The sequence below is a fragment of the Bombus pyrosoma genome, linkage group LG11, assembly GCF_014825855.1.
Source record: "Bombus pyrosoma isolate SC7728 linkage group LG11, ASM1482585v1, whole genome shotgun sequence".
Taxonomy (NCBI): domain Eukaryota; kingdom Metazoa; phylum Arthropoda; class Insecta; order Hymenoptera; family Apidae; genus Bombus; species Bombus pyrosoma.
The window spans coordinates 9,541,973-9,554,361 of NC_057780.1; the positions used below are offsets into that span (position 1 = coordinate 9,541,973).

The window sequence follows — 12,389 nt, forward strand, 5'->3', positions numbered from 1 at the left end:
GAAAAATTAACGGATCAACTGTGGTCCTTGATCTGGCGTTAAATCGGTTTTGCGCGAATTTGATATCCCAAAATTTGCGGCTGAAAGATCGCGCGGAGTGGTACAGGAATCAGCGAGAGGGCGTCCCCGGCTGCCATATTTAGAAGTAGACGTTACCATATTAGGGAAAGTTTGCCAAATATGGTGAACAGAGGTGGTCCTTCCTTTTCAAATGATCACTCGGCGCGCCGCGACAAAACACCAATCCAACTGACAGTAGCGCTTCCTGCACGCCTCTCCTCCCCTCCTCTTTTACCGGTATGTCCTTCCTATTTCTACGTGCTTACTAAAACATACGGCTGATAAGCGGCTTTCTGTGTTGATCCGCTATTTCTTACTATCTTCCAGCTTTCATACTTTTTTATCTGCTTCTGTTTATGTTCAGATCGATGTATTTCATTTCTCAGTCAGTTGTGGTTTGATCGAAATAAACAGTTTGGTTAAAAATAATAGGACGAGTTAACATCTTATAATATATAAAATTCTTGCAAAAGTTTCTTTGTATTGATATATTATTTCTGCTTTACCTTAACATTAACATTAATTTGAATATCATACTTTTAATTCCAATGAATATCTAATCAATATTGTTGTACGCAAGGATACATTAGGGACCACATACTGATATTTGTTTGTTTTTTATGTTTAAATATACGTATGTAGAAAGCATTGGAAATTGTGCAAGAATTCTATGTCTCATACAGTTGAACTTAGTAATGAATAGAACAATTAAAATTTCATGATATTCATATTAGTACTCTTTTTTTTCATGCAAATGTCTCGACATTACTTCTTATAATTGTAAACATGTTCATCCATTGTATGTTCATCTAGTAAGAGTTCATACAAATCGAATGACTACTGATTTGTTTTATTGTTCGTACATAATGTACTTGTTATGATTCACAGAACTGATATCTTATTATAGATGGAAGTATGAAGAATCTTACATGTATTAATAAAGAAAAATATATAGTAGAAAAAGATAAAATAAAAATCTCTTTTACATAAAATAAATTAGAATTTTATTAAAACAGTATAACTATACATTATTGCATTATACTGTACAAGACAAGGCACAAAAGAAGACACATAAAAAATTGGACTTACAGTATTATAAATTAGTAACTAACTATTATTATTTTTATCATAATAAATTTCCTATTAACAGAGTCATTCATTCACCTGATGCTATTGATTGTGCAGCAGAAACTAAAGTATCATGAACTTCACGAACAAATGAAACTTGAGCTCTTACAGTCATCAAAAACTGAGGATATGTCAAAGCAGGTCCTTCTTGAGCTCCAACAGTATCAGTACGTGTTGGTATAACAGATACTGGTAGGTACCTTACAGAGCTAGAATTTTGTGATAGACATTCTATAGAAGTCTTTAAGTGTAATTCTATCTGATCGCAAATTGAATAAAATTCTTCCATATTTTTATTGAATCGATGATCAGACTGATCCACACCACCCTTTAGAGATCCAACATCTACCAAACTGTTTTGATGTAATGTATGTGCTGCAGTTTTAAGAGCTATGGCTAATGATTCCCTTAATGGACCAATTAATGATTTAACTTTGGAAATATTGTCAAGCTTTTCTTGAGTTTGCTGTTGTTGTTGTTGTTGTTGCTGTTGCTGCTGAACCTGTGGCTGTTGCGTTTGTTGTGGATTTTGAGGAAGCTGAGGATTTACAGGCTGTGTCATTTGGCCTACTCCAATTGTTCCTGGTTGTTGAATTGGTGGGATATTCATAGCGGTCCTAATAATACAATAATTTAAAAAGGTCTATATATTATGTATAAACACAAATAGAATTCAAATTTGCAATTATTAAAAATTATTATACTGCAAATAATATGAACTTTGATTTATTGAATTGTATTGTAATCTTATATCCGATTCTATAAAATACCCTTTACACTATTTTTAATTTCAATAATTTTCAAGATACCTTTTATTTTAGTGATAAAGAAATTATTTTCTTTGTAGTTTCACGCCTTCCCTCTAATAAAGTATTTAAAAAATAAAATTATATTCTTTTAATATTCTAAAATGTTTTGTTGTGGTTTGAAACCGAAACTTAATTAGATCGAGATGCTAACTCGTCATTGACATTTTATACCAGGGGTTGGGTGCGTGTTAGGAAAGTCATTCTAAAATACTCTAGATCGTAAAATGACTTTTCACTTTATATTTTATAATAAATCATATTCGCTATATTTTGGAACAAAATATTAATCGAAATTATTGATAATTGTAACAACAGCCACAAAATTAAATGAGAGATTTATAGATAAATTTTTGAGTGAATTTTGGAACTCAAATATGGAAGAGATGTCGGTGGGTGCAGATGGCTACTTGTTCCCAAGTTCCCACTCTATATTATCCTAAATGATGTGTTATACCGGTCAGTGTCCACAATTTGAATTTATAGTTTTCTTTAGTGCGATAAGTGCAATTGAAGTGATATTTTCAAGTACATTTACTTGACTGTACAATGTATATTAAGTCTATGGTATTGGAAGGATTTAAATCATATGGAAAAAGAATCGAAATAAATGGGTTCGATAAAGAATTTAACGCGATCACAGGATTTAATGGTAGCGGGAAATCAAACATTCTCGATGCAATATGCTTTGTTCTGGGAATTTCGAATCTTGGACAGGTGACACATTGTTTTTTACCTTTTTTTATTAATGAAATATTTTAACTGTAACCTCAGTGTACTCTTGCTTTTCAATACAATTATAGTTTTATTGAAAATAATGTGATGCGAATTGCGTGTAGTTACATTATAAATATGCTTTAAACAATTTTACTCAGACATTAATATTTGTATTAAATTAACAGGAATGAAAATATTTTTTATCCTTTTATGATAGGTGCGTGCAACATCATTACAAGACTTAGTTTATAAATCAGGTCAAGCAGGTATAAAGAAAGCTAGTGTTACTATAACATTTGACAATAGAGATAGAAATTCATCACCTATGGGATATGAACATCATGAAGAGATAACAGTTACAAGACAAGTTGTAATTGGTGGCAAAAATAAATACTTAATCAATGGATCTAATGTACAAAATAAACGTGTCCAAGATATGTTTTGTTCTGTCCAATTAAATGTAAATAATCCACATTTTTTGATAATGCAAGGAAGAATTACGAAAGTTTTGAATATGAAGCCTATGGAAATTTTATCTATGATAGAAGAAGCTGCAGGTACTCGAATGTATGAAAATAAGAAAGAAGCTGCTTTAAAAACCATAGAAAAGAAAGATAGTAAACTAAAGGAAATAAATGATGTATGGATTAATTCTAACAATTAAGTCTGTCTAATTTAATAGTACGTAATTGAATGAAAGTACTTTATTTTAGATTTTAAAAGAAGAGATAGGACCAAAACTAGCAAAACTTAAAGAAGAAAAAACACAATATGTTGAGTTTCAACGTATAGAAAGAGAATTAGACCACTGCAAGAGAATTTACTTGGCATGGAGATATGTGACAGCCTTAAGTGAATGTCAGAATGCAGAAGAGAATGTACAAAATGTCAAAAATAAAATAGAAGATAAAAAAAATAGCATTAGTGCTGGCGATGAAGAACTTAAGAATATAGAGAAAGAATTAGATGAAATGGCTAAAAAAAGGGATGCAGTATGTATTTTAAATAAAAATGTATTGTTACATTTTTTACATTTTTTATTCATCTATCTTATTCTTATAGGAAGCAGGAGGTCAATTAGAATCTTTGGAGAATGAATTAAAAGAAGCAGAAAAGAAACAATTTAAATTGACAGCTGAAATTAATAGTAATAAAGAAGATATTAAAACTGGCAAAAAAGAAATGGAACAATTAAAAGCAAACGTAGTTGATGATGAAAATGCTTTTACATCAAAGCAGAAAGAATATGCCAAAGTTGAAGATCTTTTTAGGACATTAAAAGAGACGGATGAACAGGATTGTAAGGCAGTATTACTAGCGCAAGAAAAGTACCAAAAAATTAGTTCTGGTTTGTTAGAAAGTCAAGATGGCGAAAACGCAACACTGGAACAGCAATTAATAAGTGCCAAGCAAAATGTAACAGAAGCACAAACGCAACGTAAGCAATGTGAAATGACATTAAATCATAATAGAGAACAACTAAAGAAAAAGAAACTAGATTTAAAAAATACTGGAGACGAATACAAAAAATATACTAAAGATCTTGAAAACAAAGAAAAAGAAATAAAATATTTAGAAAACGAATTAAAGAAATTAAATTACAAAGATGGATCTGTAGAACGACTTAAAGAAGAAAAACGTGCACTAAGGAACGAAGTATTAACATTGGAAGAAGAAGTGGATCATTTTGAATCAAGATATCCTCAAATTAGATTTGAATATCAAAAACCAGATTCTAATTTTAAACATGATTCTGTGAAAGGAGTCGTATGTAAATTAATCACAGTAAAAGATAAAAAAGCAGCATATGCTTTAGATATAGCTGCAGGAGGGAAGGTATTTAATGATTTTTACATAAAATTTATTTTCTAAGTAATACTATTATGCTGATAAATACTTGTAATACTCGTATATTCAAATTTAATATCTTAATAAGTCCTAAAAATTTCAGTTATATAATGTAATAGTAGATACAGAAACTACTAGCAAGAAAATACTTCAACATGGTCAGTTACAAAGACGTGTAACTATTATTCCTTTGAATAAAGTAAATGGAAGACCTATGGATAATCAATTAATTAATTTAGCACAGAAGATAGGTGGTGTGGAAAATGTTCAACCAGCATTGTCTCTCATAGATTTTCCAGCAGAAACTAAACCTGCTATGACATGGATTTTTGGACAAATCTTTATTTGTAAAGACATTGAAACTGCTAAAAAGATAGCATTTCATGATAATATATTGAAAAAGTGTGTTACTTTAGAAGGAGATGTTGTTGATCCTGCTGGTACGTTATCTGGTGGTGCACCGTTAAAAACTGGATCAGTTCTTTTGAAATTAGACGAATTAAAAACTGTACAAAATAAATTAAACTTCAAAAAACAAGCACTTCAAAATGTTGAGTCTACATTAATGAATATAAACAGCGTAGCTGAAAAATACATTTCATTAAAACAAACGTTCGATTTACGGAACTACGAAATCGGCATGGTGAAACAAAGATTAGAACAAACAGAATATTATAAAATAAAAGAAGAGGTATGTAGAATAAATATAATTTACAAGAATGAATAGTTACTTAATAATTTCTTTACAGATTGAATCCTTGGAGAAAAGTATCGAACAACTTTTGCAAACAATGGCAGTGGCAGAAAAAAATGAGAAGGAAAGTACTACACATGCTCAAAATCTGGAGCATCAATTGAAAGATGCTGGTAATATTCGTGAAAGACAATTAAAGGAAGCCAAATCTGAATTAGAAAAATTAAAGAAAAAAGCTGAAAATAGCCGTAAAGAATGGCAAAAACGAGAACAAGAAGCAGAAGTGCTTAAGTTGGAAATAAAAGAATTACAGAAAAGTATTGAAGCTGGGAAAGAACAGTTAGTGGCATCTGAAGAAAAATTGAATGTAGTAAAAGAAAAAGTAACTGTGTTGGAACAAGAATTAAATGAAGTGAAAGCTAATGTAAAACGTATACAATCTGGTATAAAAGAACAAAAAGACATTATTAATAAGCAAAATGTTTATATGCAGAAGCTTATGACACGAAAAGAAGATATCATAAAACAAAGTAAAGAAGCAGAATTAGATATTAAAAAGCTAAACCATGAAATTAATTCAATTAAAAATATTGCTACAGATTGTAAAGAAAAAGTTTCAGAACTTACACGGAAGTATGAATGGATTGAAGAGAATAAAATTTATTTTGGGAAAGCTGGTAATCTTCTTTTTACATTTCAATTACATATTGCATTTGTTTTTAATTTTTAAGTAGTGTATCTATAAAATATTTATGTTTTATAGGCGGTATTTATGATTTTAACGTCAATAAACCGAATGAAATGGAACGAAAAATACAACAGCTGCAATCGATCCGTGAAAATTTAAGTCGAAATATCAATACACGTGCTATTAGTCTTCTTGATAAAGAGGAAGAACAATATAATGAAATGGTGAAGAAAAAGAAAATAGTTGAAAATGACAAACGAAAAATATTAGAGACAATTAAACATTTGGATGAGAAAAAGAAAGAAACACTGTTGGAGGCTTGGAAACAAGTATAGTTATTTAATTTTAGTTAAGTTGAATTAACTTACATATCAAGTTTATATTATATAATTATTGTATGTTAATTTTTAGGTAAACAAAGATTTTGGATCAATTTTCAGTAGTTTACTGCCAGGAGCTGATGCAAAATTGCAACCCCCTGAGAATCAAACAGTTACTGAAGGATTAGAAGTGAAAATTGCATTTTCTGGAATTTGGAAAGAATCGTTAGGAGAATTATCTGGGGGACAAAGATCTTTGGTTGCCTTGTCCCTAATCTTGGCTATGCTTTTATTCAAACCTGCTCCACTTTATATTTTGGATGAAGTTGATGCTGCATTAGATCTTTCTCATACGGAGAATATTGGTATAATGTTAAAAAAACACTTTAAACATTCACAATTTATTGTTGTATCATTAAAGGATGGAATGTTTAACAATGCTAATGTAATATTTACAACTAGATTTATTGATGGAATGTCAACAGTGTCTAGAAGTGAAAGAATAAGAATTAAGTAAATATATCATACATTTTTCAATCTACATAAATCTATTTGTATAAATATACATATATATAAATTAATTTTATATCTAAAAATGTATTTTTTTAAAATGATGCTCCTGTACAATAGTATGTTGAGTAATTTTTATAAATTATGTCTGAAGTGCGTATATCATATTTTCATTATTAAAAAAATTCCAAATATTGGATTCCATATCAAGATATAGAAATATAATTTATATTTCTAGAATTATATCGATTATGTTATATATACATATATTTACATATGAGTATAATAATAAATGATAATGATAAAAAATTAACTTTGTCTTCATAAACTACATCTTTATAAAATATACATATAATTAGTAAATTTTAATATTTTGCGAATATATAAATGCTTTTGTAAAATACTGTTCAAATATATATATCTTACTCAAAAGAAGAATTATAAATCTCTGTTTTAAAAGGAATCCATCATTGATGGGAATTTTTTTAATATCGATATATTCTCTAAAAACACAATAAGAATAAATTTCTTATAGCTTTAGAGTGTATTTACCAAACTTGACCAATTAATATCTTTGAAGAACGGATGTTGTTTTATCTCAGGTATTGTCATCCTTTCGTTTGGTTCATATTTTAGAATCTGAAAATTTTGCAAAAAATTTATATTTTATGTTTATAAATCATTTAAATATAAAATGTGATATAAAAACATACATTAAGAAGCAAAGACTTCGCATTTTCAGAAAGCTTGCTAGGAATGTTAAGTATGGAATGTGACTGAAATAGACCGGGGTGCTTTGCTTGAAATTTCTGCAATAAAAAGTATTTATATAGTATCTGTCTTATATCATATTTCTGTAAGAAAATTTTTATTTTTATTTTTACATACATTGCCTACTATCAATTCATATAATATAACACCAAAACTCCAAATATCTGTAGCAGATGTAAGAGGAATCATAGGTGAAAACGTGCATAATTCGGGAGATGAGTACGGATATTTGTATTTTAATAAATCTATATCGTGACGAGGTACAACATACGTTAACTGTACGTGCTCATTATCATCAAGCAATATATTATCAGGTTTTAAGTCAAACACAAGAACTTCTTGCTGATGCAATGCTTCCAGCGCTAAAAGTATTTCAGCAGACCAAAGACGAATTACATTTTCTGGTATTGTCCAAAGTACTTGTTCAGTGTCTATATTACTGTTTTTTGTTGATTCCGTTAGAAGTACATTCCTCTGAATTTGTTGATTATTTGATATGCAATAGGTATTCGTTTCTAGTTGATTATTAATTTCTATTAATTTATTTAATTCGTATTTTTCTGGAATATTATCGTTTTTATTCTCTACTGCAAAATATGTACTATCTAAAGAACTTGTTGACTTTTTTCTTTCAAAATGAAGATTTTTGTAACTATTTTTTAACGATGAACTAGCACTGCTATTATTTTGTGACAAGTAATTAGAAGTTATCACATTTCTCTCAGGTATTTTTTCGTTTATAATGGATTCATTCATGTCATCGATTTTTAATGATATATCATTAATATCTACTGATACTTCATTGCAACTTTTTGATTGGTATATACTGTTTTTAAAATTTAATAACGAAGTACTATTCTCATGATTTATGAAGCAGTCCGATTCACATAAACGATTTACAACCGAATTACTTTCCTTTAAAGTTGCATTAACCGATTGTAACAGTATTTGTGCCTTCTCTAATAATTGCGTAGTAGATACATCGGTATATTTTTCGTAATTTTCTTCTACTGTAATCGGATGTATCTTCATTTGTACTTTGGTATTTGTACTTATAAGGTTTACATTTTCCTTGAGTATAGTGCTTTCAGTTTCATTTACATCATTTTTCCTTAAAGTAATATCACTAACATCGATTGTTTTTTCAGTACCATCTTTTGTAGTTTTTTTATCACAATTTTTATTATTATTGGGATTGTAATGTGATGTTATAAAATCCCACAATCTTCCATGGCTATAATGTAATTCAGTTAGTTTTCAATGAATATCAGATAATAATGTTATTCTTAATACATACCTCAGATGTTGTAGGATCAGGAATATACTTGTTTCTGTTTCAACACATGCATGTAAACGGACCATGTATGGTATTTCACCACGTAATATATAATTACTTATACTTTCTTTATTTGAAGATAACTTTTCTATGGCCTGAAATTATTAAGAGAAATGTTAAATGAATTTACTTTGGTGTTCCATATTTTTGTTGTAATCAAATTACATCTTTATATTATCTATATAATGTTACTTTTACGATGTTGAAGCAGTTTTGACGAATATCCTTTACAAGCATTACTGACTCTATTATTTTCAATACTTTGTAATATTGAAGTTCTGATATAGGTTTATTTAACACTGAAATATTACAATTTAGGTATCTATTATAAAGCTTCTCAGCATGGTCTAAATATTTTGATATCTTTTCTTTAATTTTTTCTGCCCTTTTTTTATTTGTATCAGATTCAACACCAGATCGAAGACTAGAGATTCCCATTTTATATTGAGTAAATGCCTCTTCATACTCTGTAAGATCTTCGTGCTTGACAGCTGCACTCATATGTGCAGATGCAACTAAAATATATTGTGGTGAATCTGTCCATGATTGGGGCAGATCAGAATCTTCATGAGTATTTATTGAAGCGTTTAAATCATTACTAGTAGTATCAGTATTTATATTAGTGTCTGATGTTTGTACAATTGCAGAATTACTCCTAACATTATAATTTTTATCTTTATAACAATTATTATTTTTGTTACAAATTAATTGATTATCCCCTAATTCAGAGACAATTTTACTGTGATCATTATCTTCTATCAGCAATTTATTATACTTGCTTTTTGTCATAGATACTTTTTTATTTTCAGTTTCATGACTTAAATCATTTTGTGATAAAATTTGTTCTTTGGATTCAGATGCTTCTTGAGACTGCTTTACTTCATTTTTAGTAGCAGACAAATTTGTCAATGAAGTTTGAATACTTTTAGGTTGAAGAATACTTTGAGAAACATTATTTGGTAGAGAATTTATGTAAGTATGACGGTCCTCCTCTGCAGATGTATCAGAACTAAGAGATTGAGAGCAATCATTTAAATAATAATCTGCATGACTAGATTCAAAGAACTTTATGAAAATATCACTAGAGTATAAATACGAATGCCTTCCTATAAATTCTAGAAACTTCAATGCACATTCCCTTCTCTCCTCAATAACTTCAGCTTCAAATCTGCCAAAAAATTTTGGCTTTGGAAATGATGGAAAGCTTTCCTTAATTCGCGATTGCGAATATAATATATTTAATTCTGAGTGGAGTTTCTTAAAGTCATTATAACGTTTCCATACAGATACTTTAGAAATTTCTTCATGAGAGCTTTTCAAAAATACCTAAAAAGATATAAATATATATAGTTATAAATTATGGCTCACAACATTTCTATAATTAAATCATAGAATATGTTAATTTATCACAACATGTATTAAAAATGAATTTTTAAAATTAATATAATATTAAAAAACCACGGGAAAAAGCAAATAAATGAATTTAAAGATATTTTCTTTGATATTTGATTGTTAATTTATCTGATTATCGAACTGTTTCACTCTATATACATCATATTGATATTTTATATCATACCACAGACGTGACTTTGTAAATAGTAAAGCCTTTTTTATGCCGTGTCGTTTCTGGAATAATAAAACGCCTCACCCATTTGTCTTTAGTGGGTGCCATTGTTTATACACTTTAACTATAAAACCAGAAGTTCAATAAATTGATCGCTCTATCGCTTTAATTTGTGTATTTCTGTCATCATACTTTCATGCATCTGGCTTTTTTCTTCGTTTACGTGGCATGTATGTCGCGAATGATTGATTCTCAATTAATGTCACTCACATATATTTGCATTTATTGGTGCGATAAACTAGTTAGTTATTGTAGATGATTATTTATGACATATGTGGCTTTATGTTTTCTATGAAATTCGTATACTTCCTACGCACTACAAATGAACAAGTGTGGAATTACGAGTTTTTTTTACTATTTTCGACAATTATCACAATGAATTACATTGCAATTCTCAATGCAATCTCGTCTCACTATTTACTATTTATATATTGCAACTGAACGAAAAAGAACGATTATTTCCACTCAACCCTCTCTTTTTCGCCACCTGAGTGGTACTGCGCTTGCGATGTGATGTTGTAGTCTTAAGAATAGAACAATATACATAGAATAGGAATCGGAATAGAAATTGACGTGTAGGACAATGTAAAGTGATTATCATTGACGTTTTTTAAAAGTTACCCTTTTATGAACATACATATCTGTTTACTTATCTCCATTGCTAATTTTAGAAGTTGTCAGATTTGTTTATATTTGAACAATCGTTAATATTAAACTGGATTTACAATATGCTGTAAAGAATGCTTTAATGATATAATCTTTTAAAATATAATTCTATGAAATCATGTAATTTGCATTATACCATTCTTTGGTTTATGTAATTCGCAGACGAAATAAAGGATGGTCTTAATATCACGTCGTACCTTCAATACATTTTGTGTCACGTGTTTTTACCATCTACTATTATGTGGTGTATATATGACACTCCATACCATTTTCGTGTCGCATGCGACGTTATCGATCCAATATAGTAGCGGTTTGAATTAAAACTAAAGTCCTCTATGAAATTATAAATAAAATACATATAGGAAGGATATTCTATAATCGCAAATGAAATATAGAATTTTATACTTATACATACTCTTATTTATGGATAACTTAATTATGTCTAATGAATAGGACGAAAAGAACAATGAAAGATTAAAAAAATCAACAGAAACTTGTTTCTGTGGATAAATACATATATATATACTGATCAAGTACATCGGCCTTTATAAGTATACTAAAATTGAGGCTTAAGATTCGTATAATGTTTTCTGTGATATCCTGAGCGATGTCTTTTTACACAATGTTTTGCGATATCTTGAAATATTCCATGGCGTCTCATGATGGTTGTTGTTATTTTATTTCTTGCCTAGTGGAAGAGAAACGAATTTTGAAAACATATCTAATAAAAGATTATATATATAGAAATATATATACATGTATGTATATGGAATATACATTACATACATAAATGCGATAGACTCTGGGCTGCAGATTGCGTAGTTCTTAGGTTGGTATCATTCTTCGAATAGTAATATTGGGAAATATTAATGCTTGTATCTTTTTCCAAATAGTAATATTACGGAATATTTGGAAAACATGACATAAATTAATACTATTTATCTACTATATATAAGATATCTACACTATTACGAAATCTTATGTTTTATCATAATATAATACATAATTTACATGTATATTAGAAAGAATTATGTAATTAACTTGCGTAAAAATTTCAAATTTTTTCATTTTTTGTAGAATTTCCTATGAAAGTAAGTATCGAGAAAATGCAATATCAGGGTAATAGAACATAATACCAGGATAATACGTACCTGAGTCATCTGTGTTCTTGATGGCAGAAATAGGAACTAAATTTTAAATTACATCATTTCGCGCGGTGAT

At 28.9% G+C, this 12,389-nt stretch overlaps 3 protein-coding genes across 6 annotated transcripts; 1 reads left to right on the plus strand and 2 right to left on the minus strand.

Moving 5' to 3' along the window:
- Positions 1–165: 165 nt before the first annotated feature.
- Positions 166–6,847, plus strand: LOC122572988 (structural maintenance of chromosomes protein 2). 2 transcript variants are annotated; one of them, XM_043738792.1, is made up of 8 exons: positions 166–297; positions 2,929–3,351; positions 3,425–3,703; positions 3,774–4,547; positions 4,663–5,250; positions 5,309–5,930; positions 6,017–6,270; positions 6,353–6,847. In XM_043738792.1, the coding sequence occupies exons 1-8, from the start codon at positions 181–183 to the stop codon at positions 6,776–6,778; spliced, it is 3,483 nt and encodes a 1,160-aa protein (XP_043594727.1). In that variant the 5' UTR covers positions 166–180; the 3' UTR covers positions 6,779–6,847. The 2 variants fall into 2 exon arrangements, with proteins under 2 accessions (XP_043594727.1, XP_043594726.1); XM_043738791.1 differs by lacking the exon at positions 166–297 and adding an exon at positions 2,329–2,711.
- Positions 1,041–2,154, minus strand: LOC122572994 (mediator of RNA polymerase II transcription subunit 29). The gene is made up of 2 exons (XM_043738801.1): positions 1,998–2,154; positions 1,041–1,805 (listed from the first exon to the last, which is right to left on the minus strand). The coding sequence occupies exon 2, from the start codon at positions 1,796–1,798 to the stop codon at positions 1,217–1,219; it is 582 nt and encodes a 193-aa protein (XP_043594736.1). The 5' UTR covers positions 1,799–1,805; positions 1,998–2,154; the 3' UTR covers positions 1,041–1,216.
- A 244-nt stretch (positions 6,848–7,091) lies between the features above and the next one.
- On the minus strand, positions 7,092–11,372 carry LOC122572989 (ribosomal protein S6 kinase delta-1). 3 transcript variants are annotated; one of them, XM_043738794.1, is made up of 7 exons: positions 10,635–11,370; positions 10,455–10,566; positions 9,071–10,204; positions 8,840–8,973; positions 7,660–8,776; positions 7,485–7,580; positions 7,092–7,410 (listed from the first exon to the last, which is right to left on the minus strand). In XM_043738794.1, the coding sequence occupies exons 2-7, from the start codon at positions 10,548–10,550 to the stop codon at positions 7,309–7,311; spliced, it is 2,679 nt and encodes an 892-aa protein (XP_043594729.1). In that variant the 5' UTR covers positions 10,551–10,566; positions 10,635–11,370; the 3' UTR covers positions 7,092–7,308. The 3 variants fall into 3 exon arrangements, 2 of the variants coding, with proteins under 2 accessions (XP_043594729.1, XP_043594728.1); XR_006318625.1 differs by having other exon boundaries at positions 7,365–7,410; positions 7,660–7,706; positions 7,814–8,776; positions 10,455–11,372; XM_043738793.1 differs by having other exon boundaries at positions 10,455–11,370.
- Between the last annotated feature and the right edge of the window lie 1,017 nt (positions 11,373–12,389).

Excerpts from the sequence above, each read along its gene's own strand:
- LOC122572994 (XM_043738801.1), bottom strand. The coding sequence starts at position 1,798 with ATGAATATCCCACCAATTCAACAACCAGGAACAATTGGAGTAGGCCAA.
- LOC122572989 (XM_043738794.1), bottom strand. The coding sequence starts at position 10,550 with ATGGCACCCACTAAAGACAAATGGGTGAGGCGTTTTATTATTCCAGAA. Across the intron at positions 10,205-10,454 it reads TTTACAAAGTCACGTCTGTG|GTATTTTTGAAAAGCTCTCA; the intron begins GTATGATATAAA and ends ATATCTTTTTAG. Across the intron at positions 8,777-8,839 it reads CTGATCCTACAACATCTGAG|CCATGGAAGATTGTGGGATT; the intron begins GTATGTATTAAG and ends ATTACATTATAG.
- LOC122572988 (XM_043738791.1), top strand. The coding sequence starts at position 2,544 with ATGTATATTAAGTCTATGGTATTGGAAGGATTTAAATCATATGGAAAA. Across the intron at positions 3,704-3,773 it reads TGGCTAAAAAAAGGGATGCA|GAAGCAGGAGGTCAATTAGA; the intron begins GTATGTATTTTA and ends TTATTCTTATAG. Across the intron at positions 6,271-6,352 it reads TGTTGGAGGCTTGGAAACAA|GTAAACAAAGATTTTGGATC; the intron begins GTATAGTTATTT and ends GTTAATTTTTAG.